The sequence below is a fragment of the Monodon monoceros genome, unplaced genomic scaffold (genome assembly GCF_005190385.1).
Source record: "Monodon monoceros isolate NGI ecotype Baffin Bay Population unplaced genomic scaffold, NGI_Narwhal_1 Super_Scaffold_16, whole genome shotgun sequence".
Taxonomy (NCBI): domain Eukaryota; kingdom Metazoa; phylum Chordata; class Mammalia; order Artiodactyla; family Monodontidae; genus Monodon; species Monodon monoceros.
This window is the reverse complement of record NW_021703772.1, coordinates 93943134-93963561: the sequence shown is the minus strand read 5'-3', so window position 1 is coordinate 93963561 and position 20428 is coordinate 93943134. Positions and strand designations below refer to the sequence as shown.

The 20428-nt window shown below is 38.3% G+C and overlaps 1 protein-coding gene across 3 annotated transcripts in view; it reads left to right on the top strand.

Annotated features, from left to right (window-relative positions):
* Nucleotides 1-20428, top strand: part of RAB3GAP1 (RAB3 GTPase activating protein catalytic subunit 1) — a 125464-nt gene that overhangs the window by 36649 nt on the left and 68387 nt on the right. For all 3 annotated transcript variants that reach the window (XR_003793872.1, XM_029224788.1, XM_029224789.1), the window contains exons 4-5: nt 3945-4077; nt 6243-6321. Coding sequence is in view for 2 of the 3 variants with exons in the window: in XM_029224788.1 (XP_029080621.1) it covers nt 3945-4077; nt 6243-6321 (212 nt within the window). In the remaining variant the exon portion in view is untranslated. The remainder of the gene's footprint in view (nt 1-3944; nt 4078-6242; nt 6322-20428) is intronic.

Sequence of the window (20428 nt, the reverse complement as noted above, 5' to 3'; positions counted from 1 at the left end):
TGTATGTACCCATGTTACTGCCATCTAAAGTAAAAAACAATTTTCATCATCCCAGAAAGATTCCTTGTTTTTCTATCTCTTAAGTAACCATAGTTCTTATTTCTTTCACTATATATTAATTCTGCCCGTTCTTGAGTTTCATATAAGTGGAATCATACACTATGCATTCGTGTCTGACTTTTTGCTCAACATAATATTTTAAGAATTCATCCATGTTACACATATCATTTTTTGGATCGTATGACTGTACCACAGTGTGTTTATCCTTTCTCCTATTGATAAATAATTAAATTGTTTCCATTTTTTTTCTTATTAATCTGCTATGAACAATTTGGTGAACATACGCTTTGATTTTTCTTGAGTATATTCTTAGGAGCAGAATTGCTAGGTCTTGTGTTCAGTTTTATTAGAAACTGCCAAACTTTTCTAAAGTACAGGGTTGTACCATTTTATACTCTTAGCAGTATGTGAGATTTCAAGTTGCTCTTCATTCTGACAGTTGGCATTGTCAGATTTTTATTTTTAGTCATATTACTGGGTGTGAAGTGGTATCTCATTGTGGTTTTAATTTGCATTTCGCTGTCGACTACTGAAATTCAGTAGTATCTGGTGATTCATCACAGTTAACTATTTATTAGTCATTCATACCTTCTTTTGCTAAGTGTTCAAGTATTTTGCTCATTAAAAAAATATTGGATTGTTTCGTTTTAAAAATTATTCTCGTACATCCTGGTTGTGAGTCTTTTGTCAGATATATGTATTTTGAGTTTTTCCATTAGTCTATGGCTTTCCTAGTCATTTTCTTAATTGTGTCTTTTGATGAGCATGTTTATTTTAGTGAAGTTCATTTTCTCAGTTTTTGATTTTATTGTTAGTGACTTTTGTGTCTTGTCAAAGGAGTTTTTGCTTATTTTAAGGTTGTGAGGATATTCTGTGTTCTCTTCCATATGAATATCTAATTATTTCAGAACCATTTGTTGAAAAGACCATCCTTTCCCTACTGAATTGTAGAGGCTCCTCTGTTGTAAAATGAAGTATTAGTGTGAATATATTTCTGGACTGTCTGTTACGTTTCATTGATCTATTTGTCCTTATGCCAGTACTGTACTGTCTTAATTGCTGTAGCAAAGTAAATCTTAAAATCAGGTAGTATACTTTTCATCAAAAATTATTTTAGCTATTCTAGGGTCTTTGGATTTTCATGTTAGTTTTAGAATCAGCTTGGCAGTTTTTACAAAATGCCTGCTGGGATTTTGATTAGGATTGTGTTGAAGTTATAGATCAATTTGGGAGAATCGACATCTTAATGGTGTTGTGTTTTCCAGTCCATGTACATGAAATATCTCTGTTTAGGTCTTTAATATCTTTTAGTAATGCTTTGAGGTATTTTAGGTAGAGTTCTTGCTCATCTTTCATTAAGTCTTTTCCCTAGATATTTGATTTTTTTTGATGTTATAAGAGTGGTATTTAAAAAAAATTAATTTCCCAAGCGTTTGCTCAGTATATGTATATAAAAATTCACATGATTTTTGTATACTGACCTTGAATTCCACAACTTTATAAACTCAGTTAGTTTTGGTACTTTGTAGATTCCTTTGGATATGTTATGTACATAATCATGCCATCTGTGAATGCAGACAGCTTTCTTTCTAGTCTGTGTGCTTAATTCTTTTTATTGTCTAATTAGGGCCATCAGAAGTTATTTTTGATGAATTACTAGATTAATTCTGAACTAGAGTTATCCTTTCTGGTTCTAGTAGTAAATATACACCATACTGGAATTTGGTGTCAAGTGACTGTATCATAATGGAATTGAAGGAGGGAGGTTGGAGTGTTGTTTTTCAGTTAAGCTAAATTATCTTAAAAAGTTTGTTTTGGATACAGAACCTGCATGCCCTCTATATTGAATACAACCAAATCCACCTTGAGACAGCCGTTCAGTAAGGTTGACAGTTGTACCTAGAATGCAGGATTAGGGTCAGATAATGTTTCTTGTATCATTTTAGGGGAATATTTCATAATGCCATTTGCAGCAACATGGATGGACCTAGAGATTATCATACTAAGTGAAGTAAGTCAGAAAGAAAAAGACAGATACCATATGGTATCACTTATATGTGGAATCTAAAATATGACACAGGGCTTCCCTGGTGGCGCAGTGGTTGAGCGTTTGTCTGCCAATGCAAGGGACACGGGTTCGTGCCCCCATCCGGGAAGGTCCCACATGCCGCGGAGCGGCTGGGCCCCTGAGCCATGGTCGCTGAGCCTGCGCGTCCGGAACCTGTGCTCCGCAACGGGAGAGGCCACAACAGTGAGAGGCCCGGGTACCGCAAAAAGAAAAGAAAAATAAAATATGACACAAATGAACTTACCTATGAAACAGAAACAGACTCATAGACATACAGAGAACAGACTTGTGGTTGCCAAGGGGGAGGGGAGGACTGGGAGTTTGGGACTAGCAGATGTGTAAACTGTTATATATAGAATGGATAAACAGCAAGGTCCTATTGTATAGCACAGGGAACTATATTCAATATTCTGTAATAAACCATAAAGGAAAAGAATATGAAAAAGTATGGATTGTATAACTGAATCACTTTGCTGTACATCAGAAACTAGCATAACATTGTAAATTGACTATATTTCAATTAAAAATATGGCAAAAAATTTCAGGTTTTCTGCAAGCTTGAAAAGGGGACTTATCTCTCACTTTCTGGACTTCTCCCCCCCCACCTTAGTTTTACCTTTCACTGCTTTATTGTGGGCATTCTTCCTAGCAAACCAAGCTCTTACGTATATCATTTATTACTTACTGCAGTTTGAGACTTTTGGTACAGGCCATATATATCTTAACACAGGTTAACCTCACTTTAAAGAAACCCAGTGTATAAAAAGCATAGTTTTTGATATGTATCATACATGGTGATTATTCTCCTAATAAAAAGATTCAGAATTATAAATACCTTGCCAGGAACACATAAAACTTAGGTACAGTCTGAAAAACACTTTAAAAAAATTCAGTAATGCAGAGAATCATTCCTTACATTTTTCCTGTCGAGTTTGGGGCTATCTGTATTTGGAAGTTGCTGAGTTGGTATTTCTGCCTTGTAGTGGTGGTGCTGTGCTGTAATGACTATCTGTAATATCTCTCCAGTGGAAAGAATAGCTATGGGAGACTAGAGGACTTGTGGCAAAAATCCTTTTTTATGGTTATGTTGTGTAAGTAAGAGGGCTGTTTGGAATTTTTAATTAAAATATTTTCCAATGAAGAAGTTGCTGTTTAATTGAAAATATTTGAATGCCAAAGGTTGAGAAAGAAGCTTGCAGAACCTGTTAAGCAAATAAGTACTACAGATCTCATGTGACTTAAATTGATTTTACAAATTTGCTTTTCTTTTTCTGAAGCAATTTCTGATATCCAGTAATTCTGTGTACCATGTAGTGATGTTATTAGATTTGAGATCTTTATAATAATAATATTTTATTGTCATGTATTTTTTTATAATTTTTAAAATTTATGAAATTTAACTATTTTCAGTTAAAAGCTACTCACAGATTCTGCTGTTGGTAGAGAAGGTGTTGGGGTTTTATTAGTGTGTGAAGAGGCATGGGATTTACTGTATATTCATGATTTTATATAGAGACTCATCTTACAGAAATTACTTGAAAATTACAATTTTGTAAGTCACTTGATAGTTAATATTCTAGGGGAATTTTCTTCTAAAGGAACACTGTGATAAATAGTTTATAAAATAATTTCCTCTTTGTTTATTCACTTACATATTTTTCCTTTTCCTTTTATTATGGGGAGGATAAATATAGGATCGAACGTTTAGATTAATGGGCAGAAAAAGGGAAAAAAGATCTGTGGTTAATAAACCTAATGGTAACTATTGAATACCATAAAGTAGATGTTTTTCCTTTTTTTTTTTTGTTAAATACAGGGTATATTTACTTCTGGCACATGGGAAGAGAAATCAGATGAGATTTCATTTGCTGATTTCAAGTTCTCAATCACTCATCATTATCTTGTACAAGAATTCCCTGATAAAGAAGGAAAGGATGAAGTATTAGAAGGTAAGTTTGTACTACATATTTTTAAACTCTTGTAAGAGTGATTATAATTTTGAATTATGAATTTAGTTCTATTAATTAAGTAGTATCCTCTGGAGATATTTTACGTATGCAGAGTCGTTTCACATCTGAAATAGAGTATGATCTTTGCAGAGGAAAAATTGCAGCATCATTTATTTTAAAATTAATTAAATCAGCACATATTTATTGAATGCCTGATATGTGCTCGGTACTCTGCTAAGCCCAACTGAAAAAAGTTTACATTCCAGTAGGGGAGATAAGGTCTATAAGTAAGTAACAATAATAAGAGGTAAAAAGTGGTAAGTGCCATCCCAAAGCACAAAGTCTTACTGGAGTTCAGAATAGGAAAGATCACTTTTAGTCCAGAGAGATTAGAGAAGATGTTATAGAGAATTAAGTAACTAAGCTGGGCTTTGAAGAATTTTTTAAAAGTTATTGATTAGTCAGTGTCATGTTTTGGATATACCCCAGACTTCAGAGTCAGATCAAGTGGATTAAAATTCTGGTTTTTCCACTTACTAGTTACTTGACCTTTCTAAATATGACTGATCTCATTTGTAAAATGGAGTAATACTACCTGGAGGGTAAATGGGAGGATTTAATAAGATACTGTACATAAGCACCTATCTCATGATTACTGATGTTTACCAGGCTCTTGTATAAGCATTGCAATTAGTATTCAAGTTAGCAAACATCATTTGCAGCTTAATAAAGAATTTTAAGAGTTAGTTTCTTCCCCAAAAAGGCATATATTTTATTTGCTAGGCATAATTTACAAACTTGCAAAGGCAACTTGATTTTATATTATCAATCATTTTAAGAGAAAGATCCATTTTAAGAGAGTTTTTTTTTTTTTTTGCGGTACGCGGGCCTCTCACTGTTGTGGCCTCTCCCGTTGCGGAGCACAGGCTCCAGATGCGCAGGCTCAGCGGCCATGGCTCACAGGCCCAGCCGCTCTGCGGCATATGGGATCTTCCCGGACCGGGGCACGAACCCGTGTCCCCTGCATCGGCAGGCGGACTCTCAACCACTGCACCACCAGGGAAGCCCCTAGAATCAGTGTTTCTGAGATGAATAGATGAAGGAGACTGTGGTATGATGAGAGAAGGTGAATGGATTTAAGGTAGTTAAGGCATTATTGCTGCATGTGTATATGTATTGGGCAGTTTAAATTTGGTCGTGGTTGAAGCTGTAACTAATGGTAGAAGCTACAAGCAAACCATCAGCTCAGTTAATTTGGAGATACATGTTTAAAACGATTATCAGAGGTCAGAAGATTTGAACACTGGTCTTTTATTTATTGGAGTTGCTTATTTTAATTAGAGCATCAAGTCATTAGTGTTCTACTATTCTTTTTTTCAAATTAACAAAATACAAATTTGCTCAGCAAGTATAGCTATACAGCAAAAGGAAATTGGTTTTTTTTTTTTGGCTGCACAGCGTGGCATGCGGGATCTTCCCCGACCAGGGATCGAACCTGCGCCCCCCACAGTGGAAGTGCGGAGTCCTAACCACTGGACCTCCAGGGAGGTTCCAGGAAATATTTTTATAAACATTATTCTTTATGCTTTGAATTTATTATGCATTTACGAGTGTAAGTAATGATCATTGATGTTAGTATCTTATTATGTATAGTAATGCATGTACTTACAGATATATGGGTTATAAAGGAGAAGCTGCGTAGTGGTTTTACAAGAATATTTAAGACGGCCAGGGGTGAGCAAAGGCTAGCCATGGGAGGTGGTATAGAGTTGACAGACTTCTAAGTATAATTTTGAAGAAAAGTAAAGACAAGGGCAGGCTAAGAAGAACAAATAAAACAAGGTTTTCTAGTAAGGAATGAGAAATTGTTTGAATCATGATTTGGAAGAATGGAAAATATAAACATGGGAATGATATATATATCAATATATATTTTTTTATGGACTGGTTTTGTTTTTTTTTTTTTTTTAAAGAAAAGGGAGAGAGCAAGAGAGACACTGGTCTTCCTCCAAAGCTTAGAGTTAGCCTTAGATACAAATCGTTAAGCAGTCGCAAAACTACATGGACTAGCAAGACATGTCATAGAATGATTTCTTTAAATCATGTGATAAAATTCTGCCTTAGAATGAACATACTCACTTTTTAATTATCAAATATTTCTGTAGATGTTATTCCACAATCTATGCAAGATTTGCTGTGTATGAATAATGACTTTCCTCCCAGAGCACATTGCCTGGTAAGATGGTAAGTATACATTTTACTCAGATAACTTTTAGTATGTATGTCAGGAAGGCCCCATGACTGACTCCAGGTTTGATGATTTTCTAGGAGTTCCCACTGGGCTCAGCATGTAGTTGCTCTTATTGCTAGGATTTCTTAGAGTGACAGCATGCAAAGCAAAATCAGCAAAGGGAAAAGGTGCCTTAGGCAAAGTTTGGAGGAAGTGCAAGTGTTTAAGAGTCCTTTCCTAATGGAGTCACAGAGGGCATATTCAGTTCCTTTAGCAACAAGTTGTGACAACACATATGAAACGTTTTCTACCGGAGAAGCTTGTTAAAGCCTCAGCTCTCAGGTTTTTAATTAGGGGCTGGTCACGTAGGCACCCTCTGACTGTTACATAACAAAAATTTCAGACTCCTAAAAGGAAAGCAGGTGTTCAGTATAAACCACTTTGTACAAACAGTTTAGGCACAATAACTCATCAGTTAGGGGAAATGGTGAGACCCCCCCACAAATCCAGGTTCCCAGGTACCAGCCAACGGGCAGCCTTAGAAGTAGGCCTTTCTGAGGATAGCAGTCATAGTCCGGCTGTTAAATCCTTTCTGAACAGTATGTGTCATAATCTAGCTTGTACCTAACTATAATTCTGATGACTAGCATAGAACGCTTAAATATCATAGGAAACTTAATATATATTGCTGAAAATTGAATTGACATAAAATGTTGATCTCAAACAGTTATGTGATAACATCAAAACTCCTTACGTCTGTTAAACTTTCTAAAGGTCTTTTAATCTTTTTTCAATTATTCTCAGCATCTCTTTATTTTGGAGAGGTTGGTGTTAAAACATACTACCATCAAAATGGCCCAAGTATGAGTATATGGTCAAGGAAGGAGACCTAGTTGAAGGAAGTTTATATACTGGTTTTAAATTATTCTGTTGGTGTGAGTTGGTCTTTTGATTTTTTTATTAAAGAATTTCTAAGGAAAGGGAAAATGACAGTATCTGTGTTTGTTTCTTTTTTCTTCATTCCATTGTGATTACTATATCAAGTAGATTATGTAGCACTAAAAAGAAGAAAACTATTTGCAAGTGCAATAAACTGGTTAATGTTTCACAAATAGTCCTGTTATTTTAATCTTTTAAAAACTGTGAACTTAACTACAAAAGGAATTTAATGAATAAATTACCCATTTAATTTAATCCATCTAGATTCTTTTATCTTTTAAAATGTGAATACATACATTTAACATGACAAAATATGTCAGAAGGCAGCTTGTATCATAGAGCATGCATTTATGTGCATTCATTCATTCAGCATTAATTGACCATCTACTGTTTGGTCAGACACTGAATTAGACAAACTGATGTTTAATTTCTAGCTCAAGTACTTATTATCTCAGCAACTTTGGGCAAGTTATTTAATTTCTCTGATTTGGTTTCTGCATTGGTAAAGTAAGAATAATAAATAATACGTGCCTTTGAGAGTAACTGTGAGGATTTAATAAGATAATAACCATAGTGCATATATCAAAATCTCACTGCTGTTATATAATTTCTGTTCAGCTTTTTAATATATATTTCAAAAAAGTGTATTTGACAAGTAGTCCATAGTTAAATATTCATTGAATAAATACATGAAACCTTTCTATGTATGAAATTAATAAATCACTTGTTAGTGGTTTCTTTATGTATTAACGAAAGTCACTTGTTAGTAGTTTTTTTTAAAATAAATTTATTTGTTTTATTTATTTTTGGCTGCGTTGCATCTTCGTTGCTGCACGAGGCCTTTCTCTAGTTGCAGCAAGCGGGGGCTACTCTTTATTGCAGAGGACAGGCTTCTAATTGTGGTGGCCTCTCTTGTTGCAGAGCACAGGCTATAGGTGCGTGGGCTCAGTAGTTGTGGCTTGCGGGCTCTAGAGCGCAGGCTCGGTAGTTGTGGCGCATGGGCTTAGTTGCTTCGCGACATGTGGGATCTTCCTAGACCAGGGCTTGAACCTGTGTCCGCTGCATTGGTAGGTGGATTCTTTTTTTTTTTTCTTTTTTGTGGTGGGTGGGCCTCTCACTGTTGTGGCCTCTCCCGTTGTGGAGCACAGGCTCCGGAAGCACAGGCTCAGCGGCCATGGCTCATGGGCCTAGCTGCTCCGCAGCATGTGGGATCTTCGCGGACCGGGGCACGAACCCGTGTCCCCTGCATCGGCAGGCGGACTCTCAACCACTGCGCCACCAGGGAAGCCCTGGTAGGTGGATTCTTAACCACAGTGCCACCAGGGAGCTCCCAGTAGTTTTTTTTTTTAATATTCCCATTTGCTTTTTAAACATTTTATTTTTAAAATTAGCATAAAGTAAATTGACCTTTTGTTTTTGGTGAACAGTTCACTGAACTTTAACACATGTATAGGTTCTTTTTGTTTTTCCCTTAACATCTTTATTGGAGTATAATTGATTTACAGTGGTGTGTTAGTTTCTGCTTTATAACAAAGTGAATCAGTTATACATATACATATGTTCCCATATTTCTTCCCTCTTGTGTCTCCTTCCCTCCCACCCTCCCTATCCCACCCCTCTAGGTGGTCACAAACCACCAAGCTGATCTCCCCGTGCTATGCGGCTACTTCCCACTAGCTATCTATTTTACGTTTGGTAGTGTATATATGTCCATGTCACTCTCTCAGGTTGTCACAGCTTACCCTTCCCCCTCCCCATATCCTCAAGTCCATTCTCTAGTAGGTCTGTGTCTTTATTCCCATCTTACCCCTAGGTTCTTCATGACCTTTTTTTTTTTCTTAGATTCCACATATATGTGTTAGCATACGGTATTTGTTTTTCTCTTTCTGACTTACTTCACTCTGTATGACAGACTCTAGGTCCATCCACCTCACTACAAATAACTCAGTTCGTTTCTTTTTATGGCTGAGTAATATTCCATTGTATATATGTGCCACAACTTCTTTATCCATTCATATGTCGATGGACACTTAGGTTGCTTCCATGTCCTGGCTATTGTAAATAGAGCTGCAATGAACATTTTGGTACATGACTCTTTTTTTTTTTTTGTGGTACGCGGGCCTCTCACTGTTGTGGCCTCTCCCGTTACGGAGCACAGGCTCCGGACATGCAGGCTCAGCGGCCGTGGCCCACAGGCGCAGCCACTCCGCGGCATGTGGGATCCTTCTGGACTGGGGCACAGACCTGCGTCCCCTGCATCGGCAGGCGGACTTTCAACCGCTGCGCCACCAGGGAAGCCCACGTGACTCTTTTTGAATTATGGTCTTCTCAGGGTATATGCCCAGTAGTGGGATTGCTGGGTTGTATGGTAGTTCTATTTGTAGTTTTTTAAGGAATCTCCATACTGTTCTCCATAGTGGCTGTATCAATTTACATTCCGACTAACAGTGCAAGAGTGTTCCCTTTTCTCCACACCCTCTCCAGCATTTATTGTTTCTAGATTTTTTGATGATGGCCATTCTGACCTGTGTGAGATGATATCTTATTGTAGTTTTGATTTGCATTTCTCTAATGATTAATGATGTTGAGCATTCTTTCATGTGTTTGTTGGCAATCTGTATATCTTCTCTGGAGAAATGTCTATTTAGGTCTTCTGCCTATTTTTGGATTGGGTTGTTTGTTTTTTTGTTACTGAGCTGCATGAGCTGCTTGTAAATTTTGGAGATTAATCCTTTGTCAGTTGCTTCATTTGCAAATATTTTCTCCCATTCTGAGGGTTGTCTTTTGGTCTTGTTTATGGTTTCCTTTGCTGTGCAAAAGCTTTGAAGTTTCATTAGGTCCCATTTGTTTATTCTTGTTTTTATTTCCATTTCTCTAGGAGGTGGATCAAAAAGATTCTTGCTGTGATTTATGTCATAGATTGTTCTGCCTATGTTTTCCTCTAAGAGTTTGATAGTGTCTGGCCTTACATTTAGCTCTTTAATCCATTTTGAGTTTATTTTTGTGTATGGTGTTAGGGAGTGTTCTAATTTCATACTTCTACATGTACCTGTCCAGTTTTCCCAGCACCACTTATTGAAGAGGCTGTCTTTTCTCCATTGTATATTCTTGCCTCCTTTATCAAAGGTAAGGTAACCATATGTGCGTGGGTTTATCTCTGGGCTTTCTGTCCTGTTCCATTGGTTTATATTTCTGTTTTGTGCCAGTACCATACTGTCTTGATTACTGTAGCTTTGTAGTATAGTCTGAAGTCAGGGAGCCTGATTCCTCCAGCTCCGTTTTTCGTTCTCAAGATTGCTTTGGCTCTTTGGGGTCTTTTATGTTTCCATACAGATTGTGCAATTTTTTGTTCTAGTTCTGTGAAAAATGCCAGTGGTAGTTTGATAGGGATTGCATTGAATCTTTGGATTGCTTTGGGTAGTACAGCCATTTTCACAGCGTTGATTCTTCCAATCCAAGAACATGGTATATCTCTCCATCTATTTGTATCATCTTTAATTTCTTTCATCAGTGTCTTATAATTTTCTGCAGACAGGTCTTTTGTCTCCTTAGGTAGGTTTATTCCTAGATATTTTATTCTTCTTGTTGCAATGGTAAATGGGAGTGTTTTCTTAATTTCACTTTCAGATGTTTCATCATTAGTGTATAGGAATGCCAGAGATCTCTGTGCACAAATTTTGTATCCTGCTATTTTACCAAATTCATTGATTAGCTCTAGTAGTTTTCTGGTAGCATCTTTAGGATTCTCTATGTAGAGTATCAGGTCATCTGCAAACAATGACAGCTTTAGTTCTTCTTTTCCAATTTGTATTCCTTTTATTTCTTTTTTTCCTCTGATTGCTGTGGCTAAAACTTCCCAAGCTATGTTGAATAATATTGGTGAGAGTGGGCGACCTTGTCTTGTTCTTGATCTTAGTGGAAATGGTTTCAGTTTTTCACCATTGAGAATGATGTTGGCTGTGGGTTTGTCATATATGGCCTTTATTATGTTGAGGAAAGTTCGCTCTATGCCTACTTTCTGCAGGGTTTTTTTCATAAATTTTGTCGAAATCTTTCTCTGCATCATTTGAGAGGATCGTATGGTTTTTCTCCTTCAATTTGTTAATATGGTGTATCACATTATTGATTTGCATATATGGAAGAATCCTTGCATTCCTGGAATAAACCCTACTTGATCATGGTGATGGTCCTTTTAATGTGCTGTTGGATTCTGTTTGCTAGAATTTTGATTTTTGCATCTATGTTCATCAGTGATATTGGCCTGTAGTTTTCTTTCTTTGTGACATTCTTGTCTGGTTTTGGTATCAAGGTGATGGTGGCCTTGTAGAATGAATTTGGGAGTGTTCCTCCCTCTGCTATATTTTGGAAGAGTTTGAGAAGGATAGGTGTTAGCTCTTCTGTAAGTGTTTGATAGAATTTGCCTGTGAAGCCATCTGGTCCTGGGCTTTTGTTTTTTGGAAGATTTTTAATCACAGTTTCAATTTCAGTGCTGGTGATTGGTCTGTTCATATTTTCTGTTTCTTCCTGGTTCAGTCTCAGCAGGTTGTGCATTTCTAAGAATTTGTCCATTTCTTCCAGGTGTCCATTTTATTGGCATAGAGTTGCTTCTAGTAATCTCTCATGATCCTTTGTATTTCTGCAGTATCAGTTGTTACTTCTCCTTTTTCATTTCTAATTCTGTTGATTTGAGTCTTCTCCCTTTTTTTCTTGATGAGTCTGGCTAATGGTTTATCAATTTTGTTTATCTTCTCAAAGAACCAGCTTTTAGTTTTATTAATCTTTGCTGTCGTTTCCTTCATTTCTTTTTCACTTATTTCTGATCTGATCTTTATGATTTCTTTCTTCTGCTAACTTTGGGTTTTTTTTGTTCTTCTTTCTCTAATTGCTTTAGGAGCAAGGTTAGGTTGTTTATTTGAGATGTTTCCCATTTATTAAGATAGGATTGTATTGCTCTAAACTTCCCTCTTAGAACTCTTTTGTTGCATCCCATAGGTCTTGGGTCGTCGTGTTTTCATTGTCATTTGCTTCTAGGTATGTTTTGATTTCCTCTTTGATTTCTTCAGTGATCTCTTGGTTATTAAGTAGTGTATTGTTTACCATCCATGTGTTTGTATTTTTTTACAGATCTTTTCCTGTAATTGATATCTAGTCTCATAGCATTGTGGTCAGAAAAGACACTTGATACAATTTCAATTTTCTTAAATTTACCAAGGCTTGATTTATGACCCAAGATATGATGTACCCTGGAGAATGTTCCATGAGCACTTGAGAAAAATGCGTATTCTGTTGTTTTTGGAAGGAATGTCCTATAAATATCAATTAAATCCATGTTGTTTAATGTATCATTTTAAGCTTGTGCTTCCTTATTTATTTTCATTTTGTATGATCTGTCCTTGGTGAAAGTGGGGTGTTAAAGTCCCCTACTATGATTGTGTTACCCTCGATTTCCCCTTTTATGGCTGTTAGTATTTGCCTTACTTACTGAGGTGCTCCTATGTTGGGTGCATAAATATTTACAATTGTTATATCTTATTGGATCGATCCCTTGATCATTATGTAGTGTCCTTCTTTGTGTCTTGTAATAGCCTTATTTTAAAGTCTATTTTGTCTGATATAAGAATTGCTACTCCAGCTTTCTTTTGATTTCCATTTGCATGGAATATCTTTTTCCATCCCCTCACTTTCAGTCTGTATGTGTCCCTAGGTCTGAAGTGGGTTTCTTGTAGACAGCATATATACGGGTCTTGTTTTTGTGTCCATTCAGCCAATCTGTGTCTTTTGGTGGGAGCATTTAGTCCATTCACATTTAAGGTAATTATCGATATGTATGTTTCTATTCCCATTTTCTTAATTGTTTTGGCTTTGTTATTGTAGGTCTTTTCTTTCTTTTGTGTTTCTTGCCTAGAGAAGTTCCTTTAGCATTTGTTGTAAAGCTGGTTTGGTGGTGCTGAACTCTCTCAGCTTTGCTTGTCTGTAAAGGTTTTAATTTCTCCATCAAATCTGAATGAGATCCTTGCTGGGTAGAGTAATCTTGGTTGTAGGTTTTTCTCCTTCATCACTTTAAATACGTCCTGCCAGTCTCTTGTGGCTTGCAGAGTTTCTCCTGAAAGATCAGCTGTTAACCTTATGGGGATTCCCTTGTGTGTTTTTTGTTGTTTTTCCCTTGCTGCTTTTAATATGTTTTCTTTGTATTTAATTTTTGATAGTTTGATTAATATGTTTCTTGGCGTGTTTCTCCTTGGATTTATCCTGTATGGGATTCTCTGTGCTTCCTGAGCTTGATTAATTATTTCCTTTTCCATATTAGGGAAGTTTTCAACTGTAATCTCTTCAAATATTTTCTCAGTCCCTTTCTTTTTTTCTTCTTCTTCTGGGACCCCTATAATTCGAATGTTGGTGCGTTTAATGTTGTCCCAGAGGTCTCTGAGACTGTCCTCAGTTCTTTTCATTCTTTATTCTCCTCTGCAGTAATTATTTCCACTCTTTTATCTTCCAGGTCACTTATGCGTTCTTCTGCCTCAGTTATTCTGCTATTGATCCCTTCTAGAGTATTTTTCATTTCATTTATTGTGTTGTTCATCACTGCTTGTTTCCTCTTTAGTTCTTCTAGGTCCTTGTTAAATGTTTCTTGTATTTTCTCTATTCTATTTCCAAGATTTTGGATCATCTTTACTATCATTATTCTGAACTCTTTTTCAGGTAGACTGCCTATTTCCTCTTCATTTGTTAGGTCTGGTGGGTTTTTACCTTGCTCCTTCGTCTGCTGTGTTTTTTTCTGTCTTCTCATTTTGCTTATCTTACTGTGTTTGAGGTCTGTTTTTCACAGGCTGCAGGTTCATAGTTCCTGTTGTTTTCGGTGTCTGTCCCCAGTGGCTAAGGTTGGTTCAGTGGGTTGTGTAGGCTTCCTGGTGGAGGTGACTATGCCTGTAGTTTGGTGGATGAGGCTGGATCTTGTCTTTCTGGTGGGCAGGTCCACGATTGGTGGTGTGTTTTGGGGTGCCTGTGGCCTTGTTACGATTTTAGGCAGCCTCTCTGCTAATGGATGGTGCCGTGTTCCTGTTTTGCTAGTTGTTTGGCATAGGGTGTCAAGCACTGTAGCTTGCTGATCGTTGAGTGAAGCTGGGTCTTGGTGTTGAGATGGAGATCTCTGGGAGATGTTTGCCATTTGAATTACGTGGAGCTGGGTGGTCTCTTGTGGACCAGTGTCCTAAAGTTGGCTCTCCCACCTCAGAGGCACAGCATTGACTCCTGGCCTGAGCACCAAGAGCCTTTCATCCACACGGCTCAGAATAAAAGGGGTTAAAGGAGCAGCTGATTCGCGGACTCTGGCTCACTCAGGACGGGGGGGATGGAGGGGTACGTGTGTGGGGTGAGCTTGCGGCGGCAGTAGCCAGTGTGACATTGCATCAGCCTGCGGTGCGCCGTGCGTTCTCCCAGGCAAGTTGTCCCTGGATCTTTGGACCCTGGCAGTGGCAGGCTGCACAGGCTCCCAGGAGGGGAGGTGTGGACAGTGGCCTGTGCTTGCACACAGGTTTCTTTGGTGGCGGCAGCAGCAGCCTTAGCGTCTCATGCCCGTCTCTGGGGTCCCCGCTGATAGCCGTGGCTTGCGCCCATCTCTGGGGCTCCTTTAAGCAGCGCTCTTAATCTCGTCTCCTCGCGCACCAGGAAACAAAGAGGGAAGGAAAAGTCTCTTGCCTCTTCAGCAGGTCCAGAATTTTTCCCGGACTCCCTCCCGGCTAACCATGGCGCACTAGCCCCCTTCAGGCTGTGTTCACGCCGCCAACCCCAGTCCTCTCCCTGGGATCGGACCGAAGCCCAAGCCTCAGCTCCCAGCCTCGCCCGCCCCGGCGGGGGAGCAGACAAGCCTCTCGGCCTGGTGAGTGCCGGTCGGCACCGATCCTCTGTGCGGGAATCTCTCCGCTTTGCCCCCCGCTCCCCTGTTGCTGTGCTCTCCTCTGTGGCTCCGAAGCTTTCCCCCTCCGCCACCCGCAGTCTCCGCCTGCAAAGGGGCTTCTAGTGTGTGGAATCCTTCCTCCTTCACAGCTCCCTCCCACTGGTGCAGGTCCCGTCCCTATTCTTTTGTCTCTGTTTTTTCTTTTTTCTTTTGCCCTACTCAGGTACGTGGGGAGTTTCTTGCCTTTTGGGAGGTCTGCGGTCTTCTTTCAGCGTTCAGTGGGTGTTCTATAGGAGCAGTTCCACGTGTAGATGTATTTCTGATGTATCTGTGGGGAGGAAGGTGATCTCTGAGTCTTAGTCTTCCGCCACCTTCTCAAATCACCTCCATGTATAGGTTTTTTAAAATTGCTACCACAGTCAGAATGTAGAACAGTTCTGTAACCTCCGCCAAACTCCTCTTCTCTGTTATAATGCTGGCAGTCACTGATATGTTCTGAATCACTATAGTTTTGTCCTTTCAGGAGTGTCATAGAGATGGACTCAAAGAGTAATCATGTGAGACTGGCTTCTTTCACTCAGCATAATGCTTTTGAGATCCTTTGAAGTAATTTTTTATCAATAGTTTTATCCTTTTTATTGCTGAGTAGTATTCTGTTTTAAGGATATACCACAGTTTAATCATTCACCTGTTGAGGGGTAGTAGGATTGTTTCTAAGATTGGACATTTATGAATAGAGCTGCTGTACATATTTTTGTATAGATCTTTTATATGAAAATATAGTTTCAGTTTACTTGGGTAGATATCTAGGGTGGGATTAAGTCATATGGTGACTGTATATTTAACTTTATAAGAAACAGCCAAACTGAGTTCCAGAGTGACTGTACCATTTTGCATTCTCATCAACAATGTATGAGAGTTTCAGTTGCTCTATATCCGCGGTAGTACTTGGTGTCAGTTATTTTAGTTTTAGCCACTCTAATAGGTATGTTGTGATATCTCATGCTAGTTTTAATTTGAATTTTGAATATCTGTCATGTGTTTATTTGCCATCGTATATACTCTATGGTGAAGTGTCTGTTCAAGTCTTTTGTCTACTTTTTAATTGGGTTGTTTTCTTACTGCTGTGTTTTGAGAGTTCTTTATATATTCTGAATACACATATTTCCTCTGGACAGTAGTTTATCTTTTCATTCTCTTACTAGTGTCTTTTCCAGAATAAAAATTTTAAATTTGATGAAGTTCAGTTTATTAGATTTTTACTTTATGGATCATGCTTTAGTGCCATGTCTGAGAACACTTGCACAAGGTCACAAAGCCTTTCTTCTATTTGATAAAAATATATAAACTTAAAAAATTTTTTGACTTATTTTAGATTTATGAAAAGTTATAAAGATAGTACAGACTGTCCCGGGATACCCTTCACCCAGTTTTCCCTACTGTTAACAGTTTATGTTACCATGGTATGTGTGTCAAAACTGAGAAACTGGGCTTCCCCGGTGGCGCAGTCGTTGAGAGTCCATCTGCCGATGCAGGGGACACGGGTTCGTGCCCCGGTCTGGGAAGATCCCACATGCTGCGGAGCGGCTGCGCTCGTGAGCCATGGCCGCTGAGCCTGCGCGTCTGGAGCCTGTTGCTCCGCAACGGGAAAGGCCACAACAGTGAGAGGCCCGTTTACTGAAAAAGAAAAACAAACAAACAAACTGAGAAACCAACAGTGGTACATTATTATTAGTTAAACTTTATTTAACTAGTTTTTCCACTAACATCCATTTTCTGTTCCAAGATCTAATCTGGGATACCTCATTGCATGTAGTTATATCTCCTTAGTTTCTTTAGTCTCTGTTCTGTGAAAATTTGTCTTTCCTCATTTTTCATCACTTTGAGCTTTTGAGGGGTACTAGTCAGGTATTTTGTAGAATCTCCTTCAATTTGGGTGTGTGTCTTTTTAAAAACTTTTTAAAGTAAGAAAAATTATTTTATGGTTACACGTGGGTTATGACTTTTGGAGAGAATACCATAGACGTGAAATGCCTTTTTATCATATCATATCAGAAGGTCATGTTATCATCATGACTTAGTCACTGGTGATATTAATTTGATCACATTGTCAATTCTGTGTTTTATTCTAAAAGTTTTACATTTTATATTTAGAGCTATTATCCATTTCAAGTTAATTTTTGGATAAGATTCTTTTTTTTGCATGCGGATGTTTACTTGTGCCAACCTCATTTGTTGAAGAGTTTCCTTTCATCATTGACTTACTTTTGCACCTTTGTGCAAGATCGTTTGGCCATATTTGTGTGGGTTTGTGTCTTGGTTGCTATAGTTTTGTAATGTCTTTAAATTAGGTAGTGTGATTCCTTCAAATTTTTTTTTAAAAATTTTCAAAGTTCTTTTGGCTACTCTAGGTCCTTTGCTTTTCTATTTAAATTTTAGAATTGGTTTATCTATGTCTACAGAAAGTCCTGTTAGAATTTTGATTGGAATTGCTTTGAGTCTGTAGATCAGTTTGGTGGAGAATTGGTATGTTTACTATGCTAAGTCTTCCATTTTATGATCATGGTCTCTCCAATTATTTAGGTCTTCTTTGATTTCAGCAGACAGATCCTGTATATGTTTTGTTAGATTTGTATCTAATTACTGCTTTTTTGAAAGGAGCTATTGTAATGGTATTGTTTAAACATTTTTCATATCCAGCTCTTTGTTACTAGTATGTAGGAATATGACTAATTTTTGTGCATTGACCTTATATCCCATGACCTTACTAAATTCAGTTATTAGTTCTCGGAGGAGTTTTGTGATGTCTTTTGGATTTTCTTTGTAAACAGTCATGTTGTCTGTGCATAGGGGTAGTTTTATTTCTTCCTTTCCAATCTCTGTTTTTCTCCTTGCCTTTTTTTTTTTTTTTTTGCGGTACGCGGGCCTGTCACTGTTGTGGCCTCTCCCATTGTGGAGCACAGGCTCCAGACGCGCAGACTCAGCGGCCATTGCTCATGGGCCTAGCCGCTCCACGGCATGTGGGATCTTCCTGGACGGAGGCACGAACCCGTGTCCCCTGCATCGGCAGGCGGACTCTCAACCACTGCACCACCAGGGAAGCCTTTCCTTGCCTTTTAAACTGGCTAAGGCTCCAGTAAAATACTGAATAGGAATGATGAGAGTGGACGTCTTTGTCTTGCTCCTAATCTCAGAGGGAAAGCATTTAGTCTTTTACTATTAAATATGTTAGGTGTAGTTTTTTCATAGATGCTCTTTATTAGGTTGAGAATGTTCTATTCCTAGTACGCTGAGAGCTTTTATATGAATGGATGTTGAATTTTGTCAAGTGCATTTTCTGCTTGAATTGATACGATCATTTGTTTCTTGTTTCTTTTTTTTTTTATTATTATTTGGCTGTGTTGGGTCTTTGTTGCTGTGTGCGGGCTTTCTCCAGTTGCGGTGAGAGGGGGCTACTCTTCGTTGCGATGCGTGGGCTTCTCATTGTGGTGGCTTCTCTTGTTGCGGAGCATGGGCTCTAGGCGCACGCGCTTCAGTAGTTGTGACTCGTGGGCTCAGTAGTTGTGGCTCTCAGGCTCTAGAGCGCAGGCTCAGTAGCTGTGGCGCACGGGCTTAGTTGCTCTGCGGCATGTGGGATCTTCCCGGACCAGGGCTCGAACCCGTGTCCTCTGCATTGGCAGGCAGATTCTTAACCACTGTGCCACCAGGGAAGTCCCTATTTGTTTCTTCTGTAGATTTTTAATATGGTGATTACATTGGTTGATTTTGGTAGATAGGTGTTTAGCTTTGCATCGCAAGATAAACTCTACTTCAGCTTCTTCGTGGTGTAATTTGTATTTGTGCTTATATGCATTGCTGAATTTGATATGCAGGTATTTGGTTGAGGACTTTAGTGTCTGTGTTAATAAGAAATATTGGCCTTTAGTTTTCCTATATTTTGATTTTGATGTCAGAGAAATGCTGGCCTCATAACATAAATTGGGAAGTATTTTGTTCACCTGTGTTTTCTGGAAGAAACTGTGTAAAATTGATGTTATCTTCTTTAATATTTGGTAGAATTTGCCATTGAAACCATCTGGGCCTGGAGTTGTTTTATTGAGGTGGCAGTCTCTTCTCAGATCCAGGCCTTAAGGAGAAGTTGTAGTTCCAGTTCCTTGCCTCATGTACACCCATATCCCTGAGGGGCCATTCAAAACGTTAAAACCTGTGTACTGATTTGGATTGATGGAAAGTCCGTGCACAGACAATGCTTGATTAAATATAAAGGATACAGAAGGAAACTGATGTGCTTAGGGTACTTTGTAGAGAGATTGGTAACATCATCAGAAAAAATATGCAGCTTCTTACTCTCAGTCCCTCATAAGCAAGGGATGCCAGTATCTGAGTCATATTATACTTTTGGAAGCATAGTTTCGAGACCTAGCCTTATTTATATTTATTATGAGGCTCGGGCAATTTAGACATAACCTAGCCTGGATACATGCCAAAGACAGCTTCCGTTGGGCTGGTTATACCTTATCAGTCTCAGAGTGATATAATTCATATTATTTATGTGAATTTAGCTAAGCTAAATATGTGGTATTCTCAGACATAAACACACTTTTCTTCCATCACTCTCTGTCTAGTCTATCAAAGCACCTTCAGTTTTGCAGACAGCTTTGTGAGCCATACTAATAGGCTTTTAGCATCTGAAAGGCTTATCCTGTAAAATCCCAATCCCTAGTCCCTAGCTGTGAGGGCCTATATCCAGAGTTGATAATCCCCTGGGTTTTTTCAGAGTCACCTTTGCATGCTTACTTCTGCCATTCAGTTCCCTCTTTGTTTCTGTGACTCAGGAATCTCCTCTTTATTCTTTCAAGTTCAGCTGTGTATTTCAAAAACATTATCATGTCTTATTAGGTATTTTGGTGTGTTTGGGGGGAAGGAGGACCTGTGTCATGTCAATCTGCTGTATCACTTCCATTTTTTAAATTTGATTTTTCTTAAAGGTTAGAAGACCAACAACCATCTTTTGAGAACTATTTGAAAATTAGACATATTAAAAGTATGTGTGTTTTCTTTTATTCAGCAAACATTCTTTTTAAACACTTACTGTGAGCCAGGTACTGGGATATGAAAGATAAAATGTGGTCCCTGCCTCAGTGAGCTTTGGGATTAGAAGAGGGATAGAGACAAGGGAACAAATGGCAACACTGTTGGTAAGTGCTCTCATGGAGGGCAGCACAGGGCTTGATGTAAACTCATAGGAGATACTGCCTTTCTAGACAGATCAAGTCAGGAAAATGTTT